General features: G+C 58.0%; 11 protein-coding genes across 11 annotated transcripts; 4 read left to right on the top strand and 7 right to left on the bottom strand.

The window, feature by feature from the left end:
• Positions 1-645: 645 nt before the first annotated feature.
• BKCO1_5800034 (carbohydrate esterase family 4 protein) lies at positions 646-1,654 on the top strand (the record flags this gene model as incomplete). The annotated part of the gene is made up of 2 exons (XM_020277548.1): positions 646-1,073; positions 1,165-1,654. 2 exons carry the CDS (start codon positions 646-648, stop codon positions 1,652-1,654), a joined length of 918 nt encoding a protein of 305 aa, XP_020126896.1.
• A 462-nt stretch (positions 1,655-2,116) lies between these two features.
• Positions 2,117-3,656, bottom strand: BKCO1_5800033 (uncharacterized protein; the record flags this gene model as incomplete). The annotated part of the gene is made up of 2 exons (XM_020277547.1): positions 2,117-2,901; positions 3,014-3,656. 2 exons carry the CDS (start codon positions 3,654-3,656, stop codon positions 2,117-2,119), a joined length of 1,428 nt encoding a protein of 475 aa, XP_020126889.1.
• A 2,203-nt stretch (positions 3,657-5,859) lies between these two features.
• On the bottom strand, positions 5,860-6,162 carry BKCO1_5800032 (uncharacterized protein; the record flags this gene model as incomplete). The annotated part of the gene is made up of 1 exon (XM_020277546.1): positions 5,860-6,162. The coding sequence occupies one exon, from the start codon at positions 6,160-6,162 to the stop codon at positions 5,860-5,862; it is 303 nt and encodes a 100-aa protein (XP_020126890.1).
• A 2,230-nt stretch (positions 6,163-8,392) lies between these two features.
• Positions 8,393-9,728, top strand: BKCO1_5800031 (aspartyl protease; the record flags this gene model as incomplete). Its single annotated transcript, XM_020277545.1, has 4 exons — positions 8,393-8,811; positions 8,865-9,142; positions 9,189-9,610; positions 9,663-9,728. 4 exons carry the CDS (start codon positions 8,393-8,395, stop codon positions 9,726-9,728), a joined length of 1,185 nt encoding a protein of 394 aa, XP_020126891.1.
• A 497-nt stretch (positions 9,729-10,225) lies between these two features.
• BKCO1_5800030 (glycoside hydrolase family 92 protein) lies at positions 10,226-13,165 on the top strand (the record flags this gene model as incomplete). Its single annotated transcript, XM_020277544.1, has 10 exons — positions 10,226-10,349; positions 10,400-10,527; positions 10,582-10,771; positions 10,833-11,516; positions 11,620-11,675; positions 11,727-12,131; positions 12,175-12,403; positions 12,465-12,550; positions 12,603-12,788; positions 12,887-13,165. 10 exons carry the CDS (start codon positions 10,226-10,228, stop codon positions 13,163-13,165), a joined length of 2,367 nt encoding a protein of 788 aa, XP_020126892.1.
• Positions 13,166-13,507: 342 nt separating this feature from the next.
• Positions 13,508-15,892, bottom strand: BKCO1_5800029 (protein kinase subdomain-containing protein; the record flags this gene model as incomplete). Its single annotated transcript, XM_020277542.1, has 1 exon — positions 13,508-15,892. The coding sequence occupies one exon, from the start codon at positions 15,890-15,892 to the stop codon at positions 13,508-13,510; it is 2,385 nt and encodes a 794-aa protein (XP_020126859.1).
• Positions 15,893-16,645: 753 nt separating this feature from the next.
• On the bottom strand, positions 16,646-18,630 carry BKCO1_5800028 (uncharacterized protein; the record flags this gene model as incomplete). Its single annotated transcript, XM_020277541.1, has 2 exons — positions 16,646-16,772; positions 16,838-18,630. The coding sequence occupies 2 exons, from the start codon at positions 18,628-18,630 to the stop codon at positions 16,646-16,648; spliced, it is 1,920 nt and encodes a 639-aa protein (XP_020126858.1).
• A 552-nt stretch (positions 18,631-19,182) lies between these two features.
• BKCO1_5800027 (pseudouridine synthase) lies at positions 19,183-20,581 on the top strand (the record flags this gene model as incomplete). The annotated part of the gene is made up of 2 exons (XM_020277540.1): positions 19,183-19,225; positions 19,335-20,581. The coding sequence occupies 2 exons, from the start codon at positions 19,183-19,185 to the stop codon at positions 20,579-20,581; spliced, it is 1,290 nt and encodes a 429-aa protein (XP_020126857.1).
• Positions 20,582-20,991: 410 nt separating this feature from the next.
• BKCO1_5800026 (vacuolar membrane protein) lies at positions 20,992-22,534 on the bottom strand (the record flags this gene model as incomplete). Its single annotated transcript, XM_020277539.1, has 3 exons — positions 20,992-21,738; positions 21,824-22,216; positions 22,352-22,534. 3 exons carry the CDS (start codon positions 22,532-22,534, stop codon positions 20,992-20,994), a joined length of 1,323 nt encoding a protein of 440 aa, XP_020126856.1.
• A 621-nt stretch (positions 22,535-23,155) lies between these two features.
• BKCO1_5800025 (ras-related protein) lies at positions 23,156-24,110 on the bottom strand (the record flags this gene model as incomplete). The annotated part of the gene is made up of 7 exons (XM_020277538.1): positions 23,156-23,265; positions 23,319-23,421; positions 23,474-23,518; positions 23,573-23,752; positions 23,803-23,898; positions 23,973-24,026; positions 24,081-24,110. The coding sequence occupies 7 exons, from the start codon at positions 24,108-24,110 to the stop codon at positions 23,156-23,158; spliced, it is 618 nt and encodes a 205-aa protein (XP_020126855.1).
• Positions 24,111-24,875: 765 nt separating this feature from the next.
• On the bottom strand, positions 24,876-26,033 carry BKCO1_5800024 (isoflavone reductase family protein; the record flags this gene model as incomplete). Its single annotated transcript, XM_020277537.1, has 4 exons — positions 24,876-25,148; positions 25,220-25,549; positions 25,605-25,889; positions 25,947-26,033. 4 exons carry the CDS (start codon positions 26,031-26,033, stop codon positions 24,876-24,878), a joined length of 975 nt encoding a protein of 324 aa, XP_020126854.1.
• Between the last annotated feature and the right edge of the window lie 1,537 nt (positions 26,034-27,570).

Genomic DNA, 27,570 nt, shown 5'->3' with positions numbered 1-27,570 from the left:
CACTTCCACAGCTAATGCTGCAGCTGCGGCCGCAAAGCTGACCACCTCGCCAAGGGTCAGCCCCAGCCCTTCCTGCAAGCCACTTACCACGCCCAGTATATGATGAGGGAATATCCCCGACCAGTGCAATAGGCGCATCCGTCGCCTGACGCCGACGGTTCAGCAGCTTTTCGCGTCCGCACGAGGCTGCAGCATCTGATGCGACGTGATATAGCTGCTGTACTGCACAAACCACGGAGGATGTTACCGGTGCCAAACTGACATTCGGCGTCTTCTGCCGGACAACGCTGCTTCATGCAATCGCATGCGGTCAGCCAAGGACGTTTGTCCGCTTCAAGCAAGCACTAGAAGAGCACAGTAAGCGATTGCTTTTGCTCTTGGTGTTGCCGATACATCATGCATGGCTCCGTTTCTTGGGGCCGGGGCAGCGAGCAAGGCTGTGAGCTTGTACGTATGCCCTTCCCAACGAGGCGTAGCAAGGCGGTGGCAGCGCAGCATCTGGACAACCCTATTTCCATACCCAGCAAGACAGCTGAGGGAAGAGCCTCAGCCTTCTGCTTATAATTCTTGTCCCTTCCTTCCGTCTCCCTGGAGTTTTCGGTACTTTTCGTTCTCCTCACACAGAGTTCGACCAATCATTCCAATATGATGCTCCTCACGTTTCAGGTGCAAGTCATGCTGGTGGTGGTATGCCTCCTCGCCGCCATCGCCAGTGCACAGTCATCGTCTGCCTCGGCGTCTGCTTCGGCATCCGATTCAGCAGTGTTTTTTATTACCACTCCCTCTGATTCTGCCTCTGCATCCGCCTCTGCATCCGCCTCAGACTCGGACGATGACACCACCTCCACCGTGACCACCACCACCTCGACAACAACAACGGGCTCAACGTTCAGCACGACACTGTCCTGGACATCCGCCAACGAAACCTCGCCCGCCAGTTCCTCCCCCTCCTCCTCCTCCAGCGGCAACGCCTCCGCCACATCCACCGGCAAATACCCCATCACGACCGACAACTCCTGCGGCCCCAGCGTCGACCGCATGTGCCTCATCACCGGCGTAAACCCCTGCTGCAGGTCAGTCCGTCCATCCACAATATTCCCCACGCACCCATCATCCCCATTTCCCCTCCAACTCCAACTCCAACCCTAACTCCAACTCGTCAAGCTCCTCCGGCTTCTGCGGCTCCACCCCCGACTACTGCGGCAGCGGGTGCCAATCCGCCTACGGCAACTGCACTGCACCAGCCAGTAACACCTCCTCGCCCCTCGGCTTCCCCGCCTGCAGCTGGGCGCTCGGCGAGGGCACGTCGCCCCGGTGCGACGGCCGGTGCGGCGCCGCCTTCAACGGGTCGACGTGCAACCCGGACGCGGCGCCCGACGCCTTCGCCACGTACGGCGTCTTCGATTACGGGCCGTGCTGCAGCTCCGAGGGGTTCTGCGGGAGCACGGTCGCGCATTGTGGGGATGCGTGTCAGAGTGGGTGTAATGGCTCCGCGGGAACGGAGACGACGAGTTCGGCGGGTGCGACGGTTACGGTTACGGCGGCGGCGACGTCGTCGACGGCGGGGGCGGCGGGGAGGGTGGGCGTGGTGGCGGAGGGGGGAGTGGTGGCGGTGGTGTTGGGGGTTGTGGGTGTGGTGGTGCAGGCGCTTTGAAGGGGGAGAGGAATGTAGGGACGAGATGGTTCGAGTGATGGCGATGTATGGGTCGTGTTTTTAATTAACTATTTTCTAATATTCTGATTATGCTTGTTCTGGAGAAAGACTGCAGTGGTGGGGTGTTGGAGAATTCGAACTGTCTTAGGGACGGGGCTAAGTGGGTTCAATGCCCTGGACGCGCATGTATAGTCTTGAAAATATTCCTTCCCACTTGGGCCCGGAATTTACTTCATCTTACTCCGTACAAGGCGTGCAATACATCAGTAGGCTAAACTTCCCGCCATGGATGTGATTGGTCAGATGCGCCTAAAGCCATCTTCACTTCTCACCCATTCGTTTTCGGCGATCCTACATACTCCAAACAAGCTTTGTTTCACCCCTCCCAAAACGGGGGCTCCCAAAATACCTACAAGAAAGATCTATATATGACACCCCCAAACCCGCCCGCCCGCCCATCTCTCATCTCCTGCCATTCCCATAACCCTCGTGAAGATCGTCCTCATCATCATCCTCGTCGTCGTCGTCATCCCTATACCTCCCCCCAGCCCCCCCTCCCCCCTCCTCCCTTATCGGCGGCGGATACGTCGGACTCAGCCTGCTCACATCCGAATACGCCCCCGAGGTCCCCGCGCCGGGGCCATACGCATTGGTATACCCGCTCCGCGGCGTGCTCGGCAGCGAACTGACGCCCGACTCAGACCCCCCATCGTCCGCGGCGCCGCCTCCACCACCTCCCGCAAAACTCGGCGACCGCGGACTCGCCCTGCCACCACCACCATCATTACTCCCATTCGACCCGCCCCGCACATGCGAATGCGGATGCAACCCCACAATCGCCAACCCCCTCGGCCCCGTTCCAGTACTACCACCACCGCCACTCCCCCCACTCGCCCTCCTCGCCGCCCTCCTCTCATTAAACGAACTCCAACTACTTCCGCGACTGTGCGCCGCCGCTCCCCCCTTCTTCCCCGATCCGGACCCCGACGTCGTCGTCGACTTGGGTGTCGTGGACGCCGCCGTCGTGCCCGTCATGGCGGGCGACGAGCCCTCCAGCTCGTGCATCATCACGGTACTCGCGTCGTCGCCGGGGAGTTCGGCGTGCGGCGCCGTCTCGCCGGCGCCCAGCTCCGAAGGGGTGCGTTGGTCGTGGGGCGATTTGCGGGGGAAGCCGTCGAGTTCCATGGCGTATTGCTGGTGGTGGCCGAGGGAGGAGTAGCGGGGTGGGTGGGCGGTGCCGGGGGAGCCTGAGTGGTGGGTGTTAGGGTGAGTTGGTTGAGGGGGAGAGGCGGAGGAAGAGGGGGGAGGAAGAGTGAGGTTTGGGAAGGGAAGTAAGAGATGGGGGTGTGCAGGACGTACCTTTGCCGTGTGATCCAACGTCCCCGCCGGCGAGCTCGGATACCGATCGTCCATGGTCTCCGTCCATGGCGGCGGCGGCGGAAGCAGCTTCCTTGTTCTTCTTGCTCCTTCTCCGCCGGAGCAGGGCACCGATGACGACGACGAGCAGCACGACGACGGCGCCAATCACACCGCCAACGATGCCCGCGGTAGGCGTCGACCCGGAATCATCAGGCGCGGCCGTGGCCGAAGCACTGGCCGTCGCCGTCGCCGTCGAGCTCGGCCCGCCGGTCGGGCTGTAGGCGCTGGCTAGGGCGTCGTTGTCGGGCAGGTGGGCGGCGGTCAGGTCCTCGTCCGGGCAGCCGGCGTTGCCTTCGGCCTGGCAGGCGTTGACCTTGCAGCATCCCAGGAACGGCGGGTCGGTGGTGGCGCAGGTCCAGAAGCGGCCCGAGTCGCACTCGGCGTCGGGGAAGTCGCTGTAGGCGCTGGCGTTGAAGCTGGCGGGGCGCAGGTTGCCGTCGGAGCAGCCGCGGCTGTTGCATGGGTCGCTCGTGCAGCAGCCCACGAAGCGCGAGCCGGCGCCGCACGAGTACCAGATGCCCCCGCTGAGGCAGGATGGTTCGAAGGCTTGGCGGGGGCGGAGGTGGTGGTCGAAGGAAGGCATCAACGGTTGTCTGGTGGTTGAGAGGCGGGAGGTGTGGGTGATGGCGGTGATGGTGGTGATGGTGCAGCCAATGCAGGCGGGGGTATCTGGAGCATCTGACGGCGGAAGAATCAAGAAAGACAGAAAGAATGGGAAAGAATAAGACGGGGGTTTGGAATTAGGATTAGGACATTAGTCGGGATTAGGGCTGTGCTGGGGGTTGAAGAAGGAGGGCGGGTTTAGCAAGAGGTTGGACCTGGCATGGGGGCACAGCGAGAGCAGCGCAGGTAAGAGCCCCGCTCCTCTTTGTACGATGATTAGACGCAGGCCGGGGGGAGCACGAGGCAGAGCAGCGGTGATCACCGTGGCTCAGAGCGATAGCTCGGTCGGCGTTCATTGGGGGCCGGCCCGGCGCTAAGGCATGCAGCACTCAGGCATACAGGGCTGGGCGTGCGCGTGTCGCGTTTCCGAGACTTCGCTGTTTCTCTCTTACGTTTCAGCGTTGTTGTCGGGCGTTGCTGCCGTTGCTGCCGTCGCTGCTGTTGCTGTTGCTGATGGCGGCCGCGGAATCGCCGGGTACTGACTGCAGCAATCACGGCCAGGAACGTACCCACCGCACTCTGCAAAGGATTCGCCGCTTCCGCCGCAACGCGTGTTGGGTGGGTGGCGGCGCAGCTAATAATACACGCCGAGAGAGGCACAGCGAAGTCGAGTCTGGGCGGTTTGCTTTCCCTCGCTCCACGCCACCCTCGCTTTCGCTCGCCCTCGACGACACAGCTCCTCCGCCGCCGCCGAGGAGTCAGCTTACGTGCCCTAACCAAAAGCAAGCCCATCCTCCACGAACCCTTCCGCTCGGTTTCTAATACCTGCATACACGGTTCGCCCGATGCGTGCCTTCGCCCGTGGCTGCCGCTGCGCTTGCGACGCCGGGGTCGAGCTGTATTTTCGCCACTCCTTTGAAGACAATCGCTTCTGTCGCCCGCCCGCACTTTCTTCTCACCTGCAGCCGCCCGTCGCTCGTCCGTCTCGACCTATGCGGCTCTCTTCCCCTCATGCACGTCTGACAGCTGACTTCGGCCTGGACCGTTCCCCGCTTACCTAGCTTTTTGTCCCTTAGCCCTGCCCTGAAGATTTCCACCGCATTGCAATTCATGTCCTCTTTTTTTTGTTCTCCGGCGCCGCGTGTTCGTCAGCCTCGTCGGTACGTATTCCAGCTGCCGGCTGATGGCCGCCGTTGCTCAAAACACAAACATTTCCCGGCGACGCGCCATCAGTACGAGCTTTTCTTCCTCCCCTCCTCCAAAATGTGGCTTGCTGTCTCAGCCACAACGCCCACGCCCCCTCGGCCCAAGACTACGGATTCGGGGCTTCGCCTCTCCCGCGAAGGAAGATGGGAAGATCCTGAGCCACGGTACGGGCCACGGATAAGAAGAACAGCTGGAGAAGAAGGCGGAGCGGGTTGCATCGATAACCTTGACCGTTGCGCGCGCTCGGCGAGCCTGTCACGGCCTTCAACCACACTTTCGCTGTGCATCTCGACCAGTGGTCCGCCTCTCGCTAGAACAGCTTGGCATCGCTGCTACTCGTCCTTTCGGGAAAGCGCCGTGTGCCAGCTGGGTGACGTGCGGCAAAGCCTCGTGGACCGCAGCAAAATCATCAGCGGTAGTCCCTTGGGACCATGAGGTAGGACGGCGGCTGTTCCGGTCGGCGGAAGCGTGGTACTCGGTAGGCGACGCTATACCTCCTCAAGTCTACGCCTATTGGTTGCTGGTGCCTATTCCGTTTGCATGACCCGACTAACATCCCTGCCAAGTGTCTCGATCCGGTGGGTAACGTGACCGAGGCGGTTTGCCGGCTCTTGCTGAGGCGCTTTACTGCCAAAGGTAGCGGTGTGGATGATGGGGATGCCCTGTAGAGACCTTGGGCATTGCAGGACGTTACAGTCGTCAACAGTGGAGTCGCCTGCGCGTATTAGTTCCCCGTGCATGAACCCTGTGGAAATTGGATCACGGTTATGATTGACGAATGGACAGATGGATGAAACGAGAAAAACAAGTCTATGATTCTAGCGCAAAAGTCTATATAAAGAAGGTGAAATATATGTGCAGTGAAAGATATGGGAAGATCCGGTCTTGACTATCTACAGATGCCACTGCTCTGCACGCGTCTTTGTCGCAGTACTTTTTCGTGAACCTTGATCCAGCACCAAAATCGAGAAAGCCATCTAAGCGGACTGGGTGTTCTTGGGCTTGGCGGCGGAAGCGATGGTGACGTGGGGCGAGGTGGCAGAAGACTTGACAACGGTGGCGAGAGTGGTGGAGGAAGCAGCGGTGCTGGTGGCGTAAACAGTGGAGGTGGAGGTGGAAGTAGCGATGCTGGAAGCCGTCTCGACGGCGGTGCTGGTCGAGGAGCTGATCTTGAGGCCGTACGGGCCGAGCATGGCGGGCTTGGGGACGAGCTGGGGGAGGCCCTGGACGCTGACGGCACCGACGGCGACGACGGCCATGATCATCTTGGAGGCGTACATTTTGTCGGGTTGGTGTTTGAGAGAAAGTGTTGATTGAGTGTTGTTGTTGTTGTTGTTGAAAGGAGTCGTAGAGTCGAAAGGCTCGTAAAGAATTGAGTCTGTCGAAGATGCGAAGGAATCGAGTGTGTCGAAAGGATCGAGTGTGTTGATTGGTTGTTGAAAACGTAAGGAAGTCGGGAGGCTCTGAAAGAGTCGAGTCTGCTTATTCGTTTGTTTTCAAAGGAAGGACGACCGAAGTCAAAAGAAGGGAGACCGAAGTCTGGAAGGGATGGTGAGCTCGGAGGCTGAATGAAAGTTGAGTGATTGTTTGATGCTGTTTTTCGAGAGCGACGGCCATCATCTTTATATCCCTTTCGTCGAGGCTCTGCCATCTGCCATCTGCCACGAGGTCTGCTCCTGTCGATCTGGACTCTCCAAGGGCCTCCGCATGACCCCAGGTCCCCGGTGTTGGACACGCGGTAAGTCACTAGCCTCCCGCCCTACGGGAGGACCGAAAGGTTATTCTGTCCTGTTTCTTGGTACGGGTTTGAATTTCAAGGCTGTGCTTCCGCTTTTGGTTGGATCGGTTGACTGTCCTGCCGAGCCCAACACTTGCTCGCTGGGAGAGGAATCCGTCACCAACGGCTGATTCAAGGCAGCAAATAAACGATGGCACACATTTGCCCGTCTTTGGTGTGGTCAAGATCTACTCGGGTGACCATTCCTTGATTTTTGTAACCTGGGTCGTGTATGTTGGCTATTCTTTGCACGTCTTCGACGCAAAACACTGCTGGGTTGTCAACCAAAACGCGATTCACACAAGGCTGGAGGTCATGATAGCCATAGTGCCAAGTCTTCTCTGGAGATCGGGATTTTGGTGCGAATCACTTCGCTGCAGCGACGATTCATCAATTATTGAACGATCAGGATGCCGGAAATGGCTAGTGTGTAAAATGGTGGGCGTTTCAATATTAGCGCGAGCCGTTGGAATAGTACATGTTTGTAGTGGCCAGGCCAGTCTTCGACTCGAAAAGGCAACGTCGATCTGGTACCCATCTCTTCTAAACGCAATGCGGAAATGCATGGCTTGAACATCGTATGATTCTCTGAGCCCCTCAGCCTTGCACAGATGTCCAACAGCCTTCTACCGCTGGAGTACTGGCATAGAAGGCGGTTGCCGAGAAAACAAATCAAATCCGGACTCGTGGTATTGCTCTCTTTCCCCCAATAAATCGAATCTTAGTGGCCTTTCCTTCCGGCTCGGAAGAATATCGAGAGCAATGAAGCGGGGCTGAGAGCTTCACCAGATGCAGTGCCTCTCGCAACCCGCAAGTGAAGCTGAGAAGGGCAATCCTAAGCACGCCACATCCGCCGTGTTCCTTGCTCGTATTGGTATCGCGTGAAGTCTCCACACTGATCCCCACACGGCCCGCCGGAAGGGCCGCCTCTGATCAGTTGATCCGCGATTTGACTCAGATTCGCTTAACACGGTACCTAGTGCGCTTGGGCAATCAAATTCTGGCTCCAAACTGATCTGGTCTTCATGTCCGCAGGACCCTTTGTCGGTTCACGTTGCCCCACTGTTGCAATAAACAGAGAATTGACCTCGGACACGGCAAGCGGGTTTTCTGCAATCCCCAGTGGCCTCTAAATGAACAGTGTGGGACCAATCCACATTTTGTAGAAAATAAAAACCCGCAGCGCGGTTTCTTCTCAGCTGAACATGGCTCTTTGGAACGAAGCAACACCAGTACGTTTGCTTGACCCCCACAGCTCTTATAAATCCCCTTTGGCAATTGCCATAGTTTGCTGCGAGTGGGCATACCATATAGATCCGATGCGCAGCCATGGAGGGAGTCGGATAATTGCTTTTTCCCAAGGCGATGATTCGGCGGAGGACCATCCATAATAGGAAGGTCTCGGTATCTATGGCCCAAAAATCTTAGCCGAGCCTGCGCATGGAGCTTGTGGCGAGAGCCGACTGCTCGCTCAGGAAGGCTTCATGGCACACGGCGCAGATTATGCGGTGTAAACGATGCTGTCCCTCAGGCACTCGGGAGCTTTGCTGCAAGACCCGCCTACGCTCTGATGGAAAAAAAAAATCACCGAGAGTCCACTTTAGTTGTAGTATAAATTGAACTGGCATTCTCTGCTCAATAACGGACACCAGTGCTGTCTTCTGCATCCTCAACCAGGGGAACCCATTTGCTCCTGCTGCAATTCTGCGATTCTCCAATTCCTTCTCAGCAACATGCCGTCCTTGAAGGCGGTTGCCGCTTGCGCGGCCATCCTCAGCCTTGGCTTGGCTACTCCCATCGAGAAACGCGGAAAGACATTCACCTGCTCGCAGGTGAAGAGAGGCTCTGTCGTCAGGAACGGACCAGCTCAGATGCTCAAGGCGTTCAACAAGTTCGGCGGTGTTGCTCCAACCGAGGTCTTGGCTGCTGCTGCGGCCGGAAAGACTGGTTCTGCCACGGCTGTGCCATCAGATGAGATAGACTCCCTCTACCTGACGCCCGTCGTTGTCGGCGACACCACACTACAGCTCGATATGGACACGGGATCTTCCGACCTCTGGGTATTCTCTACTCTTCTGTCCGACAGCAACCAGGTCAATCACAGTGTCTACGATCCAACCGTCTCCGGTACCAAGCAGAACGGTTCCAGCTGGTCAGCCACTCCACATTTGCCAGTCTTAGACTCGGGTGCTAACGATCCATCAGGAACATAACGTACGGCGATGGTAGCGGTGCCGCTGGTGCCGTGTATGCTGACAAGGTTGTCGTCGGTGGGGTGACGGCTACCTCGCAGGCTGTTGAGGCGGCCACTTCCATCTCAAGCTCCTTTGTAGAGGACACTGACACGGATGGAATCCTGGGCCTGGCCTTCGGCTCCCTCAACACGGTGAAACCAAAGGCCCAAGTTCCATTCTTCGACACTGTTGCCGACGACTTGGCCGAGAAGATGTTCGCTGTTACTCTCAAGAGGGGCGAGGCCGGCTGTATGTTCGCATGCTCACTTTTACGAACTCTGCTAATCATCAAAAGCATATGACTTCGGGTTCCTGGACGAGACCAAGTACACGGGTGATATCGCGTACGTCGATGTCGATACTTCGAGCGGATTCTGGGAATTCGCTCCGACTGGCTATGCTGTCGGCAACGGCTCGGTCGTCAATGCGTCGATTGATGCCATCGCCGATACTGGCACCAGTCTGCTTCTCCTCCCCGAGGCCATCGTTACCGCCTACTACGACACCATCGAGGGCTCTGCCTACTTTGCTCAGTTTGGCGGCTTCGTCTTCCCTTGCGGCGACGTCCCTGACTTCACGCTCGTCATCGGCGGCCAGGAGCGCACTGTGCCTGGCGAATACATCAACTACTCTGCCATTTTTGGTCCGCTGTGCTACGGAGGCATTCAGGTGGATACGGGAATTGGCTTCTCCATTATCGGCGATATCTTCCTCAAGGTAGGGTCTCTCACCGGGTGTAGGATAAAGCAGAGCGTTAATTCCGTTGCAGTCGCAGTATGTCGTCTTCGACCGAACCGCCGATACCCCTCGTCTTGGCTTTGCCCAGCAGGCTTGAATTATCTACGGCAAGAGATTTCGCAAATGTACGAGTGGGTGGGTTGCTTGCTTGATGCCTGTAATGTAAATGTAGCTGTACTGTACGATATGTAGTTCTTTCATGGAGCATTCGAGATAGCCAAATGGCGTGGTTTTGCGATTGAAAAGGACGACGGGGAAGAAAAGTCAATGCGACGCTACTTGGCATGCAGTTTCAAGCTTAGCCGGGATGCAGAGCCGAAGAAAGGAAGGCTGGGACTGCACCTCCCACTTTCCCCGCACCGTCCCATCACCAGACCTCTGATCAATGCAGCATCATGGCGCCTGTCAGGATAAATGCACCCTGGCCTTGGACTATGACTCGCTCAATGACATCAGAACCATTCCCCTGCCGGTGCCCGAGTTCCTGACGATCTGCCAGGCCGGAGGGGTAGTCCGACCCTTTTCCATCCATGTCACCCCCGCATCCTTCCTCGTCTTCCTCGTCGCGTGTACAGTCGGCTTCGAGAAACAGCAATGGCAGCCACATTTGCTGCCTTGACGCTCTTGTTGGCATCGGCCAATCGTGCATTTGGCCAAGGCACGGGTGGATACCAAATACTCGATTTTGTTGATCCGCTGATTGGGACTGTCAATGGCGGTAGGCTTGGGATTTCTGCATGTGGACTCCCTCAATGCTGATTGTTGTAGGACATGTCTTCCCCGGGGCTACGCTTCCCTTCGGCATGGCCAAGGCTGTGGCAGACGTTGGTGGAGACGGCGAGCTGCAGGCTGGATTTGCATCCGACGATAGCCCCATTGCCGGATTCTCGCACATGGTATAGATTGCACCCTTCAATCGAGACGGTTTCTTCTAAGCCGTGTTGCAATAGCACGACTCCGGAACAGGCGGAAGCCCTTCTCTCGGCAACTTCCCGCTCTTCCCCCATGCCGGATGTCCCGGAGACGACGTGAACAACTGCGAATTCCCTGCTACAACCCGCGCCGTCGATCGCATAAATGGCACTGCATTCGCCTCGCCAGGTTATTTCACCGTCACGCTCAACACCAGTATCAAGGCAGGTTAGTACCATTCCCGGAAAAAGACACCATACAGCATCCGCTCATCTGCCCCATCGCAAAGAAACCACCGTCACCAACCACACTGCTCTCTGGCGGTTCACATTCCCCGAGGTCCCCGTTTCACCAAACGGCGACAATACCACCATACCCTTGAGCCCTCTAATCTTAGTCGATCTCAAAGATCTGCCAAATTCAAGATCACATGGCCAAATCTCCGTGGATCCCGATACAGGGCGAATTACCGGAAACGGGACCTTTGCACCCAGCTTCGGGATTGGGACTTACAACCTCTCTTTTTGCGCTTCTTTCAAGGGCGCAACCATCCGTGAGACCGGTGTTTTCATGAACAATCGTGCAGGAAATGAGCCCAAGTCTCTGCAAGTCGTTCCCGACAACATCAACACGGACAGCGAGACTTTGCCGGCCGGAGCCTGGGTCCACTTTGAGGCGCCGAGCGATGGGCAAATCCTCGCCCGTGTCGGCGTGAGCTTCATCAGTGCTGACAGAGCTTGTCAGCACGCAGAGACTGAGATCCCCGACTACGACTTTGACACCGTGCATGCCGCTGCAGAGGAAGCATGGAGAGAGAAACTGAGCGTTGTTTCCATTGACCCAGTCGGTGTCAACAAGTCTTTGCAGAGGACATTCTGGTCTGGACTTTACAGGACCATGATTTCTCCACAAGACTACACGGGGGAGAACTATCTTTGGGAATCAGACGAGCCTTACTATGACTCTTTCTACTGTGGTTGGGACTCGAATGTTCCCCCGAACGCTCATACAGCAATGGACCCCCCACTAACTGACTATCAGGTTCCGAAGTATCCACCCACTATTGACCATCTTAGACCCCTATTCGCAGACGCAGATGATTCGGACTTTGATCGACATTTACCGTCACGAAGTATGAATCCTTTGACGAAAACAACACGGAAATAGCGCTGAACAGATGCAGGGCTGGCTGCCAGATTGCCGCATGAGTCTCTGCAAAGGCTTCACCCAAGGAGGATCCAACGCCGACGTGATCCTCGTAGATTCATTCCTCAAGAACATCACACAAGACGTGGATTGGGAGACCGGATATGAGGCGCTAATCAAAGACGCAGAAGATGAGCCGCTCAACTGGGCTGTAGAAGGACGAGGTGGCCTGACCAGTTGGAAAAGCTTGGGCTACATCCCGGCAGATGACTATGACCCTCTTGGTGTAGGACCTTTCACGCGCTCAATCTCACGGACCGTCGAGTACGCTTACAACGACTACGTCATTGCCTTGATGGCGCAAAGGCTTGGTAAGACCGGCGACTATGAAAAGTACCTGGAGCGCAGTAGTAATTGGAAGAACATGTTCAAGGAAGACGAGGTGAGTATGCTCTGCTGATCGGAGATGCTTGCTAACAATGCAGGTTTCTTTCTTCAACACGACGCCTGGTGGTCCCAAGGTGGATAGCGGCTTCACGGGCTTTCTTCAAGTCAAATATCTGAATGGCAGCTGGGGTTATCAGGATCCCATCCTGTGCTCAAGCCTCTACAACTTCACCAGCTGCTACCTCAACCCGGATGGACATGAGACATACGAGGGCTCAATCTGGCTGTACACATTCTACGTCCCTCAGGACATGGCCACTCTGATCAGTGAGCCCGCTTCCCAATGTCGTGCTTAACCCCTCCAAACCAATGCGCTAATCCCTCCAAGCCACACTCGGCGGCCCCGAGACCTTCACCCGCCGCGTAGAATTCCTCCACTACACATACAACCTCCTCTACATCGGCGACGAGCAGGTAAATCCATCGTCCCCAAATTCTCATCTCTACTCACCAATCCCCCTCCCAGGCCTTCCTCACCATCTACCTCGCGCACTACTCCGGCCGCCCCGCCGTCTCCGCCGAGATCGTGCACTCCTACCTCCCCGCCCAATTCAACGACACCATCATCGGCATCCCCGGCAACGACGATTCCGGCTCCATGGGCTCGGCATCCAGTTTCTTCATGATGGGTTTCTTCCCGCAAGCAGGCCAAGTGCGTGCTCCCGCTCCCTTTCCACAACCGAACCCCCCCCCCTCCCTCCTGCCAACTAATCAAACCCACTAACGCCGCAAAAAAAAAAAAAAAAACAGGACGTCTACTTCATCACGCCGCCCTTCTTCCGCGAAGTCAACATCACCAGCCCCGTCACCGGCAAGACGGCGACCATCCGCAACGTCGGTTTCGATCCGGAATACCGCGCCATCTACGTCCAGAGCGCCACGCTGGACGGCGTGCCGTATGCGAAGAATTGGTTCACGCATGCGTTCTTCTTGGACGGCGGGGTGCTGGAGTTGACGCTGGGGAGGAACGAGAGCGATTGGGGGACGAGGGAGGAGGATCTGCCGCCGAGTGCGTCGACGGCGGGTTGAAGGGGAGGAGGGGAGGAGGGGTTGGGCAGGACCGGGTGGGTGGGTGGCCAGGGGGGTTTGTTTGGTATGACCGTTGCGGAGCGGAGTGGTGGATAGTAGTTAGTCGGTGTTTAGCTGAGATGGCAGTTCAATGGTCATGTCATGTCACCGGGAGTAGTAGTAGTTAAAGCATCGGTTACTTATTATGGCTCGTCGAGCCCCTTTCCCTATTCGATTAAAAGTGTCAATCCCTTTTGGTCAGACCTGATAGTCCCAACGACCTCTATTAAATCATCCATTTTACTTTCTTCTCCTTCTTCTCGTCTCAAACCCATCTAAACGCAACAAACCCACCACCGCACCTCAGTACATCACCGGATTCCATCCTCCATAGAACCCCTCCCCCGACGTCTCCACCTCTGCGTCCATCAACTCCGCCGCCGAATTGCTCAAATCCGGCATCCCCGACCACGTCACCTCCAACCCCTCGACACCACCCGTCCACAACGCTCCGCCGCCGCCGCCACCGCCACCACCAAGCTGCGCCGGCAACCCCGCACTCGGCCCCAGCGGTGGCGACTGCTGTTGCTCAAGCGCCGGCTGCTGCCGCTGCTCCTGCTGCTGCCGCTCCCGCCGCCGCTGCTCCAGCTCAAGCTCCCTAACCAGCTCCTCCTCCCTCCCCACCAACCTCGCCAGCCTCTCCCTCACAACATCCAACCCGGGTTCATTCCTCAGCTTCTGATGCGCGCTCGCCTCCCACAAGCGCTCCGACGCCGCCTGAACGGTTTTTTGCTGTTGCTGTTGCGACTGCTGCGACTGGTGCTGCGACTGGTGCTGCGACTGGTGCTGCAACTGCCGCCCACCACCACCACCGCTCATCCGCGCCACCGCGCGCCCACACGTATCCAACCCCAGCACGACCCACGGCGCGGTGCGCACGTCGTGGTCGCGCCCGCCGAACAGGTCCTGCAGCGCCGCCTGCCGCTGCAGCGTCTGCGTCGCCGCGAGGAAGATGCGGATGGCCTGCAGGACCGCGGGCGGATGATGTGCCGGACCTCCGCTTCCGGCGACACCTCCGCCGGCGACACCGACACCGCTCTGCTGGTGCTGGTGCTGGTGCTGGTCGTCAGACATCGTCGTGGGGTCGGACGAGGGAAAGCCGGCGTGGATGGCGAGGAGCTGGTAGGCGGAGCAGGTGAAGGTCTGGGACGGGTTGCTGTGGTCGAGGTGGGCGGGGAGGCGGGCGCGGGCGTCGGCGAGGAGGGTGCGGAGGGAGAGCGTCGTCATGAGCGGGCGGGGGGCAGGGACGGGGGCGGAGGGTGGGGGCGTGGGGACCGTCCAGTATGGGTGTTGTTGTTGTTGTTGTTGTTGCTGCTGCTGCTGCTGCCCTGTTGGGCTGGAGTTGGAGGACGAGTCATGGCGGTGGCTGCGGCGGCGGTGTTGGAGGCACAGCTTGAAGATGGGGGCGATGGTGGATGTGAGGTGGGCGAGGGACCAGAGCTCGCGGACGCCCGTCTTCTGGGCGACCAGGGAGGCGATGTTGCCCGAGGTCTCGTCGAGGGAGTAGACGGTCGAGGACGAGAGGTCGGGGGGAGGGAGAGGGGCGGTGTCGATGGGGGAGAGGGCGTCCAAATTGGGGAAAGACTGGTGGAGCGAGACCCAAAGCGCAACGGAAGAGGTGATCCAGTAGATTCGCTGGTAGATCTCAGTTTCCACATTCTTGATGTTGACGCCGTTCAGGTGGTAGTCTCCTGGAGATCCTTGACGGGCGTCGGTAAGCCATTGGGCCGCTATCATGCGCGCAAATTCCAGATAGCAGTAGCCCTGGCGCGGGCGATCGAGGCAGAAGTCATGCCAGCCCAAGATGACTATGGCTTGCGTGGTTGAGAGCGAAAGAGACGGGCGTTCGAGCACACGGGCTCGGGCTGCTTCGACAAAAGCCTCGATGGAGGCCACATCCAGATCGCCGACGATGAAGCTGGCCTCAGCAAGGACCAACGCCAATAGCTCGTAGTCATGGGTGCCATTGCGATAAGACTGAAGCAGCAATGTCTTGGATACGACAAATGACAAGGGGTGGGTGGCGAACCAGACTTCAATCAGCTGCTGTACTTTTTGATCGGTGAAGCTCTGGGGCGGGATGGGCGGCGCAAAAATGCCAAACGACGGCAGGGCTTGGTTCTGGAAAAACAACTTGCTTAACCCCACAAGGGTTGTCTGCTCGCGTGGAGAGCACCCCAAGGAGTTAAAGCGTATCAGGAAGAGTTCGACGATGGATTGCGCTAGACCGTTGAAGACGTCGCGGTACGGTAGCTTCAAGCCAACGTGCGTCGGCTCCCGCGTGGCGCCGCCATGCCAGTAGCCGCTCCGGTGAAGCTCGGGGGCCGGGGAAATGTGAGTTTTGACGAACAGCCGGTGAGCGACGTGCTCCAGCTCCTCGAAGAGCTGTCTCGGGGCTCCCGAGGCCTCGGACGGGGTGGTGGTGGAAGAAGAGAGACTGGGGCCCGGAGAGGCGTATCCGCTGAGGATCTCGGTCCTTGGCGGGTTGTATGGAGGCTTGCCCGGCTGGCGGCCGCCACCATAAGCCTCGTAGGCGCACTCGACGTCGTGGGCGCGACAGGCGTCGCAGACAGAGTGCCCTGAGCAGCGAATCCCATGGGTTCGACAGAAGTAGCAAGTCCTTCGCAGGCCAGAGGTCTCGGTCAATTCAGCGGTCGCTGGTCCATGGAAAGCGGGAGTCGAGTCCATCGTGGCGGCCGCGCAGGAGAAGCGGGGGAGGCGGTTGCATTGCGGTCAGAGGACGCGGTAGGGCGTGGAGAGGGGTTGACGAGGCTTGGAGGGCGACGACTGAGCCGCATTGGCAGGCGTGCGGCGTAGCATCCGCCAAGCTGGCTTGATTGGGCCCCGAACGCCATCCGTAACCGCGTAGAACATTCTCCGCCGTGCAGGGCTAAGCGCAGCTGGCCCCGGCCCACTTGGAACTATTGATGAATGATCCTCGATAAAGTTCGGGGGGATCAGGGTAGAGAACGGGCGGTCAGGCGGAAGGCCGCTGCTGACTCAGGCGCTGTGTCAGTAGTCTCCACTTTCTTCGAAGCCCTGAAAGGGTACAGACACGCTGATAGAGTACCTAGGGGACGAAGCTTCAAACAGGGAATTCTGGGTTTGTTTCAGAACAAGTGGGTGGCGACCTGGCGACCTGGCGACCTGGCGAGCCCCCGTGCCCCAGCAGGCAAGCCGCATCCCCACGTCCTCTCCCTATTGCGCAGTCCCTGAAGAAAGCAAAACCGAGAAAATCGTATCGCCAAGAGTAATGCTGCTCACCTAAGTCTCCACACGGCGCTTCTCTAACCATTCATACACATGTGCATTTAAGCCCCCGTCGCATCCCAATCCCGGACCAATGCCGGGGAAACGCCTCCTAACAATGCCCAAACGCCGCCTCCAACACCGGAACCAGATGAGAGGACATTTTACAAGAACACCAAGGAAGCGGGCCCGTCAGAACTGCCGTCGTATGGGCGCAGGGAACGCCTGTTCGTCGGTCGGCGTGCCGAGTCCCGACAGACCCATCAATTGCATATTATACTGCGCGTCCGCCATGTCGCGGATCCGCTTTATCAGGTTGCTGGTGTTCCCCACATTAGCACACGTAGATCTCGGACAATGTTCCTCGATGCGGCCTAAACTCACCTGACAGGGAGGTTGCTTCTGAGTTCCTCGCTTCTGGCCAGCGAGACCGCCTCTTTCCTTCTTGCGTCATGCTCGTCCAAATGCTCCGCTATTAGTACCTGCGACTCGTCCAAGCTCGCGCCATACACTTTATGCACGCACCCGTCGTGTGTGCACCGCCAAACGTCTCCAGGCGAGTTTGCCTCCACCGACACCGCCGCCTCAGACATGATGCTGGGAGCGAAGCCCGGTGTGGCCCTCGAGCTTTGCGGCGTTTTCCAACGCAATGGAAGACTCTCCTTCCTCTCGTCGTCCGATTCGGGTGGAGAGAGTCCCTGAATGTGGCTCCGGCTGCTCTGTCGTTTACGCCTGGTGTTCTCTTCGTCGGCTTCGATTTTGCGCTTCGGTGGGGACGTGACCTCTGCGCCATCTGTATCTTCCTCGCTCTCGTCCCCGCTACTTCTATGGTACGACTTCCCACTTCGGGTCATGCCTTTGCCGGAATACTTGCTGCTTTTTGGTCTGAGGAGTGAATGTCTTGCTTTGCGTCCACGCCGAGGAGCGGGTGCCGGAATATCCTCTGACGATGAGTCTTGCTCAGCCATTTGGTGAACCAGTTCTGGTTCCGGATCGGACAACGGGTCTTTTCGCCGGCGGATTGCAAGTTCCGATGCTTTCCTCAAGGCACTCGAAGACAGCTTGGTCTGTGACAGCTCCGTATAGATTGGTTGTTCCGTCCATTGGACGGCCGGCTTCCGCTTGTGCGCCATCATATACATCAGGTTCGATGCGTGTGCCCTGATATAGTCTCCAGCCGGATTTTCATCATCCACCTCGAATTTTCGCACCATGACCTTCGCGAAGTTCCTGACCGTCATGTTATGAGGTGCAAGCAGGCCCTGTATCTGCACCTTCTGCATCATCTCCCATATCACCTTTGCCTCCCACCAGTTGTCATCTTTCTTCGGCGGCGCACCAGGTTTCTTAATTTTCGGGGGTTTCTGTGTCGCATCGTCCGTGGTCGATTCCACGTCCTGGTTTCCAGACTTCTGACTTGATGGCCCCCTCTTGACTTTCTTCCTCTTATCCAATCCCACCTTGCCTGCCTCCTTCCTCTCCATTGCATCATACTCCTCCGGAAACCTGTTCTTCAGATGCAAAAAGATATCCGTATAATTCCAGGCCGGGTCCTCCAACTCCTTGCCCCGCAACATCGACAAGATCAAAAACTCCCTATGCCTATACATCGCCTCCGCCGCCTGCTTCGCGCTCGCAAACCGCTGCGGATTCTCCGCCGCATACCGCTTGAATATCGCCTTCGCCGAGCCGTCCCCGCGGCCCTCGCGATACACGTCCGCCAAAAAGTACAGGACGTTGATCGCGTCCACCATGTCCGCGAGCACGTCCCGGTACGCGCGGGCGGGCGGGCTGGCGAGCTTGAACCAGCCGGCCTCACCGGCGGCCCAGATGGCGACCTCGCCGTCGTCGTACTGGCCGTATGCGAAGCGCGTCACGCCGCGCAGCTCGATGGGCAGGCCGCCGCGCGGGAACGACGCCGGCGCCGTCGCCGCGAGGAAGTGCGCCCGCTCACGCGGGATCGCCTCCAGCCGCCCCAGTACCGTTACGGGGGATATGGCGTCGGCCTGGAGCAGGCTTGTGATCGCGCCGGTGGCTTGGTCGCGCACCTCGGCGGACATGAGGTGGAATTCCTCCCAGTCGTTTTCGTCCGTGAGGGCGGGATCGTGCGGGTTTAGGACGGAGGTTTCGTGGAGGTAGATGACGGAGGAGGATGCGTTGGCGGTGTTCGGTGCCATGGTTGTGAGTGATGCTGGTGTGAGAGTGCTACGAAGACGACTGGTCGTTGGCGATTGGGCTGGTCGGCGTAGGCGGTGTCGTCTTCGTCGGCGTGCTGGTTAAAACATTCCCTTTTGACATGCTGGGGGTGAATTGATGCAGGGCGGCACTGGTGCCCGGAGTGAGAGCTGAGGGCTGCTGTTATGGTTGATGCGTGCGTGGGTAAGTAGCATTGCAAAGCGCGGCTGAAAGAATGCGGGCACAGGCACCAGGAAGCACAGGCACCCGCAGCGCGGGTGGGCAGCGCCTCTGGCGAATCACGCGTCCGCCTTTTTTTTCTGCTCCTCCTGCAGAAAACGGGCGCGTAGGGCTGAAACTCAAGGAAGCGTGAAAAAGGTAGGGTAGCGAGGATTTCGGCCGCACGCGCGCCGACGTCAGCTGCAAGCTCTCTGACTTCTAACCACCCAACATTACCTCTTTCCGCTCCGCCAAGTCATCCACTCACCAATTGCTCTAGCTCCCTCCTCCAAGCCTGCATGTTCGGTCTCGCATCCACGCTGAGACGCACCTTCATGTCTTCTACCGGCAAACCGCAGCTCCTACAGGGAGTCTTGGGTATGCTTGTTCCTCAACTCTCCCCGCCATGAACTCCGTCTATGGAGGAAAACACCCCACTACCAAGACGAACGACTTAACGCGCCATTTTTTCTTACCTTGCGACTAGCCATCCACAAGCCCATAGGCATCTCCTCCGCCCAGGTCCTCCGCGACGTCGAAGAGCACTTCAACCCGTCCGCGCTCTTCCGCCCGCTCCTCGATGCCGAGCGCGCCGCCGTCGCGCAGGAAAAGAGCCAGAAAGGCTCGCAATACCGGCGCAAGCGCGGGCCCAACCGCACGCAGCGCGTGAAGCTCGGCCACGGCGGCACGCTCGACCCGCTGGCGACGGGCGTGCTGATCGCGGGCGTCGGCAGCGGCACCAAGGCCCTCGGCCGCTACCTCGGCGGCTGCCAGAAGACGTACGAGTCGGCGGTCCTGTTTGGCTGCGCCGCCGACACCTACGACAACACGGGCAAGATCATGGGGCGCGCGCCGCACGCGCACGTCACGCGCGAGGCCGTCGAGAAGGCGCTGGACGCATTCAAGGGCGACATCATGCAGAAGCCGCCCGTGTACTCGGCCATCAAGTTCAACGGCAAGAAGGCGTACGAGATTATGCGTGAGGGCGGGGCGCCGCCGAAGATGGAGGAGAGACCAGTCACGGTGTATAAGCTCGAGTTGGTGGATTGGTTCGAGCCGGGTACGCACAGCTGGCGGTATCCCAAGGAGGAGATGGAGGCGACGAAGGAGGAGAAAGAGGCTGCGCTCAAGGCGTCCGCGCCGAACGCCAAGGCGGAAGATGCGGCAGCGGCCGCCACCGCGGCAGGCGAAAAGAGGAAACGGGATGAGGGTGGTGATTCGGCTGAGGAGATACCCGAGAAGAAGACCAAGACAGAGGTAGGAGCGGAGCAGCCCGCAGACGCCACCACTGTCGACGAGACCAAGGACGCGTCCGCAAAGGCGCCCACTGAGGAGGAATCAGCCGCTACGCTTTCGGAGGACGGGGCAAATGCTCCCGCCGCCCTGATCCGCATGACCGTCTCCTCCGGCTTCTACGTCCGCACGCTCTGCCACGACCTCGGCGCCGCCGTCGGCAGCTTGGCCTGCATGACATCCCTTGTCCGCACGGAACAAGGCGATTTCGAGCTGGGGAAGAACGTACTTGAGTACGAGGACCTGCAGGCCGGCGAGGATGTCTGGGGACCGAAGGTCAAGACTTTGCTGGAGGAGTGGACGGCGAGGCAACAAAAGGAGCAGAAAGCCGAACAGCCAGCGCAGGCGCGGCCAAAGTCGCCGGAGAAGAGGGAACGGTCAAATTCGCCAGTGAAGACCATGAAGGAGGCGAAGGAAGATGATGTCCCAGAGATGGACTGAACGCACCAAAGCAGTTTAGAGTCGTTTGCACTCTGTTTTGCCTAAAGCGTTCGGGCGATTCAAGCTCTAGATATGGTGCGGCTTTTACAGGCTTTTTACACAAAAACTCGAGGCCTTCTCAGCTGTATACCATGAGGGCAAAAGATATGAGGGCATTGCGGCATGGAGTATGAAATCCGATCCTCCCAACGCCATACGGGAAAGAAACAAAAGAGTTGAACCCATAGATACCATGGCCATCATAAAACTCCCAATCTAAAATGGGATGTTTGGACCAAATGAAGAAAGAACTGGATATGCGTAACAACGTCCGATGTGATGCAGTCTTCGACTGAACAAAAAGATATGCGGGTATCCTGTGCACAGAGCATAAATATGAGATAATAGACTTGCCCCTTGCAACCAACTCTTCACGAGAAGATGGCTGATGCAGGCGCCTCTGCAGTCTCCTCTTCCTCCTTAACTTCTTCGTGGTTCACGAAGATGAAGCTGGCCAGCACCACGACGGCACCAATCCAGTACGCCCAGTGACTCATTTGACCGTTGATCAGTATCTGGCCGATCAGCGAGCATGGAATCGTCATGCTCAAGCCAACCGTCACAACGAGCGGACTGCCGGTCAGCAGCATGGCGTAGGCCCAGCACATATCCGAGACGAGCGAGGTGGCGCTGTTGACAAGCACGATGGCCGTGACACGAAACGTGGGCGGGAACTCAAAGGGCTCGATGCCGGTAATATCGAGCAGGAAGAAGCCCGGCCATAGGACGATGACGTTGAAGAGACCGACGAGGCCGAAGAAGAGCGGCATGCTGACACGCGACTCGTCGCCGATGCGCTTCTTCATCAGGACGGCGTAGAAGCCGTACATGACAGCCGACAGAAAGGCCAGCGCATCGCCCAGTGCAATCTCGCCCTGCGTCTTGGATGGGAAGGACCCACGGTTTTCGTCGCTGTTGTTCGTGCCCGAGATGTCCACAGTGCTGATCAGCACGATGCCGGCCAGCGAAGCGAGTACGCCCAGCAGCTTGCGGATCGTGAAGTGCTCGACCCCGATGAAGGCGCCGACCAGGAGCGTCCAGATACTGCTGGTTGACGTCAGGATCGTGCTGCTAGCGACGGTAGTGTATTCGAGGCAAGCGGCGGTGAAGTAGTTGGCCTGCACATCAAGCACGCGAGTTAGCCCTTCCGTCTCCTTTAACCCCCTCCAAGCTCCAACCGGACGAGTACTTGAGCCAACCTACCAGAAACCAGACGATGCTGAACTCGAAGCTCAACTTCGCCGTATCCACGAACGTCAGCCCCTCCGTGTGCTCCAACGGCGGGTCGCCGAGCTCAACGCTCAACGTCTGCGACGCGCCCGCGGCCTCCAAGTCGGCCGATCCTGCGTCCTCATCCTGCCGGTGCTCCAAAAACGCCTCCCTCTCCGCACCATCCTCCTGTTCTTTTACCGGCGCATAAGCGGTGACGCCGCCCTTCGAAAATGGTCGCTTGACCGCATCGGCCAACTGGCGGAACTGCTCGGGATCGCGGCGAGCCTTCCGGAACAATATAGGACCCAAAGGAATGACAAAGAAGGCAGTATTAATGTAGGTGACGAAGAACGGTTTCGAGTATGTGTCGTCGGCGAAGATGGTCTGGCGGCAAAAGAATACAGTCCCCTTGTCAGCATGTCCTGCAAGCCCCCCAAGTTCGCGACGGGGTGCGCGCACGAGGGAATTATATCGTGCGTGCGGAATGAGGAAGAAGGAACGGGACTTGCGAGCACTCACCGATGCGAGGAAGTTAGAGGCAGTCCATAATAAAACCGTGACCAGCAGCAGAGATATTCCCAAGGTATGCCGCGAGCGCGGAGACATCTTGCCTTCTGACCACATGCTATAAAGACTGTGGGAAACGGAGTGGATGGATGATGCGCTTTGGGCGCCCAGCGCAGGTCTGACTGCTCCGTCCATGGTGGTGGTGTTGTGGGATGTTTCAGGCCTCCGCAATGAGGACTCCGATGTATGGAACGGGAAGGTCCGATAGCCGGGTGTGGGCGATGACGACGCTATCTGCAGAGACTCTCAGGTCGCAGGTGTGAGAGGGGCGAGGGTGCGGCAACTTCCCAGGCTTCGCGGTGCATGGGGATAATGGGCGCTGCACATGGACCGGGTCGCGAGGGGGTGGCAGGTGCGCAAAGAGGGAGAGGGATCTGACATTTGGTGTTGCATAGGGTAGTTGGGGGAACTCCGTGCCTGCGGCGACTGGCGGGTGCCCACCATAACCCTGTCTCGCTTCCGACGGCACGCCGCATTGCTCCTGGGAGCTTGGCGCCTGATAACAGCAATCCGGCTGCACGCGCGTGACCAGCAAACAAAATCACCATTCCACACATATGTACAGTCTTTCGCGTTGCATCATATTCGAAATTACATCCGAGACCCGGGTTGCCCTCTTGAAGCGCTTGTCGTGGACCGCCAGGAAGAACAAAAGAACCAATCAGAACGCCTCGGCCATGAACCAGAATCACTCGTTTAATGTTGCCGTCCCACCGCATATCCTCTAGTAAAACGACGGAAAAGACGCGAGGCCGTCTAGCACGCGCAGCCGTCACGGTCGCCGTCGAGGTTGATGGGTATCGTCTCGGGGAAGTCCTGGTTGAAGTCGCCTGCCTCCTCCTGCGCAAGGGCCTGGCGCGCGATGACTGCGGGGCGCAATTATTAGTGGGTATTACCGGGCAAGGGTTCGGGGGCCTACCTTCGAACGCCTGCTCAACGTTGATGGCCTCCTTGGCACTTGTCTCGAAGTAGGGGATGCCGCCCTTGGAGTTGCAGAAAGCCATGGCGCGCTTCGTGGAAATCTTGGTACACTATCAGCCATATCGTCATCACTCACTAAGCATCTGTCCATACCATGCGCTTGCTCTCCTCAACATCGATCTTGTTGCCGATCACGACCTGCTCCCATGTCAATAGACGCACTCAACGTGTGATCGGAGCCTGGGTTCGTACGAAGGGGAAGCTCTCGGGGTCCATGGGGCTCGCTTGAATAAGGAACTCGTCCCTCCAGCTATCAAGGGTGTCGAAACTCTTGGCGTTGTTCACATCGTAGACGAGGACGCAGCAGTCGGCACCGCGGTAGAAGGCAACGCCGAGGGACTGGAAGCGCTCTTGTCCCGCGGTATCCCAGAGCTATGCCGACGTCAGTTTATGGCCCATTGGCGGTGTCGATATCCACCCACCTGCATCGTCACCAAGCGATCGTCGACGAGCACCTCCTTCGTCAGGAAGTCGGCGCCGATGGTGGCCTTGTAGCTTGCGCTGAACTTCTTGTTCACCTATACATGGCCGCTGTTATTATCCATAGCAATACGGGTGGGAGACAGCGGAGGCGGCGAGGGAAACGACGTACATATTGGTTCATCAGACTAGTCTTGCCGACGCCACTGTCGCCGAGGATGATGACCTGCGCTTTTTGTTAGTACGGTTCCCCTGTCGTCGCGCGGAACAGGCGGCGTACCTTGAGCAAGACCTTTCTTCTTGACGCCATGGTCGCGTTGTTGGGTCGGCGGTACGTGCGGTTGGGCCGCTGTGATGAGGCGTGGAGGGCTGTGGCGGGCCGGAAATAGGACGACAGTCGTCCGGACGGAATCGAAGAATATGCGCGCGGGCTGCGGATGAGGCTGACAGGAGTGGAGGTTTTGTTGTCGGTATCGGTGTGATGTGTTGACGCGGGAGATGTGCAGCTCAGGACGTCAAAGCTCTGGGCACGAGGTCGGTGAAGCTTGGCTGCTGATGACGGGCCAACGACAGGGTTTGCGCCGAACCCCCGACCACCTCTTTCCCACCCCCTCGTCTCCGCCGCGCCTTTCTTCCTCCGCCCCTTTCCACCTGAGTCATTTCACAGATTCGCAAAACGTCACTGCGCACCTGCGGGGCCGCTCCGTGTTCCACCGGGAAAAGGATATATGGGATGCGCCCGTTGCAGCTTCAAGCCGCCTTCCTGCCTTGCCGCGCTAACTTGCCACAATAATAGTGGCCGCGCGCAGTGTCTCATAATGCAAGCCATGAGAAGCTTCTTTTACGGGTTATCTCAATCACCCTCCACCATTCTACTGTTCTGCTGGACGTCTCACTCCGCTCCACGCTGTCGATTACCATGTCACTTTACGATCAAAGCTTTGGTCATGGTAGATGCTATGACGCTACACCTTGTGGCTATCTACTGTGAGACGCCTGTCCCCAGCTTCTGAAAGCGCGGTAACACCTCATCTGGCCCCACTTTCTTCTGGTACATGTGCCACGCTCCAAGCCCTCACGCGAAGTTGAAGCGTGGCTTCTGGATCTTACCATCCAGCAGATCCTTCATAAATTCACGGAAGGTGATGGGGCGGAAATCTGGGTACAGCTCTCGAGCGTCCAAATAGCCGAGATACTTGGCGTACTCGGGTTGGTTGTCGCCGCGCACATACTTGCTATAGTGGTAGTCCGCCTCGAAACGCCTAATCCGGTTCATGAAGTTGTCGGGCTCGTTTTCGGTTTTGATCCTGGCCTCATGTTTCGCCGCTTCCACCTCCTCATACGAAACCTGAAGGTGTCGTGCTGGTCAGTCGGGTTGCTAGTCAAAGTCCACCTTGTCAGCGCTGGACCAAGACACACCTGTTTTCTCTCGGGCTTTTCTCCCGCCATCTCCTCCACGATGGTGGAGATCTGGTTTTCGCTAAGCACATCGCTGCACGTAAAGACGTATTTGTTGAGAGTGCGCTCATCCTCGATGATCCTTGCTGTCCAACGGCCAAGGTCTCGCAGATCACTGATGATGGTTGGTTGCTCACCATCACCATGAACGGTGTTCTGGGGCATGAGAACAGCATAGTCGAACCGGCGGGATGGAACCGAGGTGGGGAACGATATTTGATGCCAAAATCCGACGTCAATGACGGTGTATGGAAGGTAGAGCCTCTTGATGTGGTTGTACACTTCTTCTTTCTATAAGAGCAGTGCCGGTTAGCACCACCCAGACACCACTCTCATTGGAACTCACGTGGTCGCGCAACACCATAACCCCTCCAGCCGGAGCAACAGTGGTCCAGGCACATGGCACGAAACGCTTCACTCCCGCCTTCTTTGCAGCGGTGGCCAGATTCATCTGGGCCAGCTGGGACATAGCATCAATAGCACTGATGGTGACGTCAACCCCCGTTTGAATGGAGACGAGCTCTTCGGTCGGGCCGTTGATGTCTGCGATGACGACTTTCACGCCTCGCTCTGCAATCTTCTTAACCTCAGGCTTTTCCGCAGATGACGGCCTGACGAGGATTTGGACTTCCTGCAATGATGAACATGAATTAGCAGCCTGAATTTGCTGCGCTGTTCGATCACATACATAAGCACCATGCTCGAGCAATCCGTTGAGGATGGACTCCCCGGTGTTGCCGGTTGCGCCAAGAAGTAGCACACGCTGCTTCACCATGGTGATTTCGAGAATTTTCAATGGAGCACTTCAAGTTGACGTAGGCTGGGAGACTGATTGCAAGAAGTCGCTTTGGAGGCAAAACACATCGCACTCTCATGCAAAGCCAAAGACGACATCTGAAGTCTACATATAGGCAAGGTGTGGGGAGGTATGATGTAAGCAATATGTGCGCTGTTCGTCCGGCATCCGGAGCGGATCAGCCAGTTCCCGAACCCGAGACTCTCGCGGGGTAAACACTTCATCCGATGTGAAGAAATGACTCGGTACTATAGCTGTATACAAGAGCCATCGGATTAGAGGCCATTCTCGATGGTGGCTGTGACAGCTTGGCGAGCCCAGGACAAATACGGACGGAAAACGACTACCAGTCACGAGGAGGCCCGCGCGGAACAAGTGTCGACCTTACGCTGCGTTCTTCTGGACGCCAGATTTAAGTCTCTCTAGATTCGATCACAGGACCTAGGTCAGTACATATAAGTTGTCATTTTGCTCGCGCATTCTATCCTCTTCGGGAACTCAGCGGTCCGACTGACACGTTCAGAACCAGCGCTTTCGAAGCCACAGTTGCCTCTTCAGCCGTAGCGTTGCCGCAACCATAACCACTTGATTGGTATCGCTCTCCCTTGGCAACGTTCTGGCACCCAGTGATCGTTGGCGGTGGAGCAAACGATTTTTCAGGCTGCGTTCGGTGTTTCCGAGGCGGATAGCAGTCCGTTCGCCTTACGGAAGAATTCTGATTCAGCAAGCGTGGCGGCATTGCCACAAAGCCAAGTGCACTAGGTAGGTAAGGAGTATCTCCACGGAGAGACGTGCCACGGAGAGATACCAACTCGAAAGCCTCCGGCGGCAGAATCAGGGCCAGTGCACTTGCTGATGACAGGAGGAGACCAGGGATATGGCACTGCGATCGAAAAGGATCTAAGGTCTTCTGGGAGGAGATCTGTCTATCGAGATCCAGCACAGGTACCCGCAATGGCGGCGCGGGCGATCTGAGACTAACAGTTAGTCAGGGTACAGCTCTGTTTGCCAGCAACCACGATGGCTGGCTGCAGACCGGTGAAGCTTTATCGATTCACGCTCAGCTGTCGCGCGCGCAGAACGCCCAGTCACTCTTCACGGACAGATGACGTCGGTACGGGGCTTTCCAGTTTGCGCCTCAGGTGAGTCGTTCAACCTCGCTGGCAAGCGCGGACTAGGCCGCGACGGGCGGCGCAGGTTAGTCATGGCCGGCCTGATTGCTCAGGCCAACCGGCCAACCAGCGGGTGGCTGATGCGGTCCCTCTAGGCTGCCGGCTCTATGGAAGGGCCAATTCCGCCCGGCGCGGGCTCCGGAGTGGCAAGCTCATCATGTCCGAAGCATGATGCACATGCAAACGCAGCTCTCCTGCGGCAGCGGCAACAACAACAGCAGCAGCAGGGTGCATGCCGTGGCCGGCGAGGCAGAAGGCGCGGGCGATCGCTTGCGCCCCGGCCAGCCCACCGCAACGCCGCCTCATCGCCGCCTCCAGAACGCCATTTTCGTGACCATCGAAGC

Source organism: Diplodia corticola, assembly GCF_001883845.1.
Source record: "Diplodia corticola strain CBS 112549 chromosome Unknown scaffold58, whole genome shotgun sequence".
Taxonomy (NCBI): Eukaryota; Fungi; Ascomycota; class Dothideomycetes; order Botryosphaeriales; family Botryosphaeriaceae; genus Diplodia; species Diplodia corticola.
This window is presented reverse-complemented; position numbering and strand designations above follow the sequence as displayed.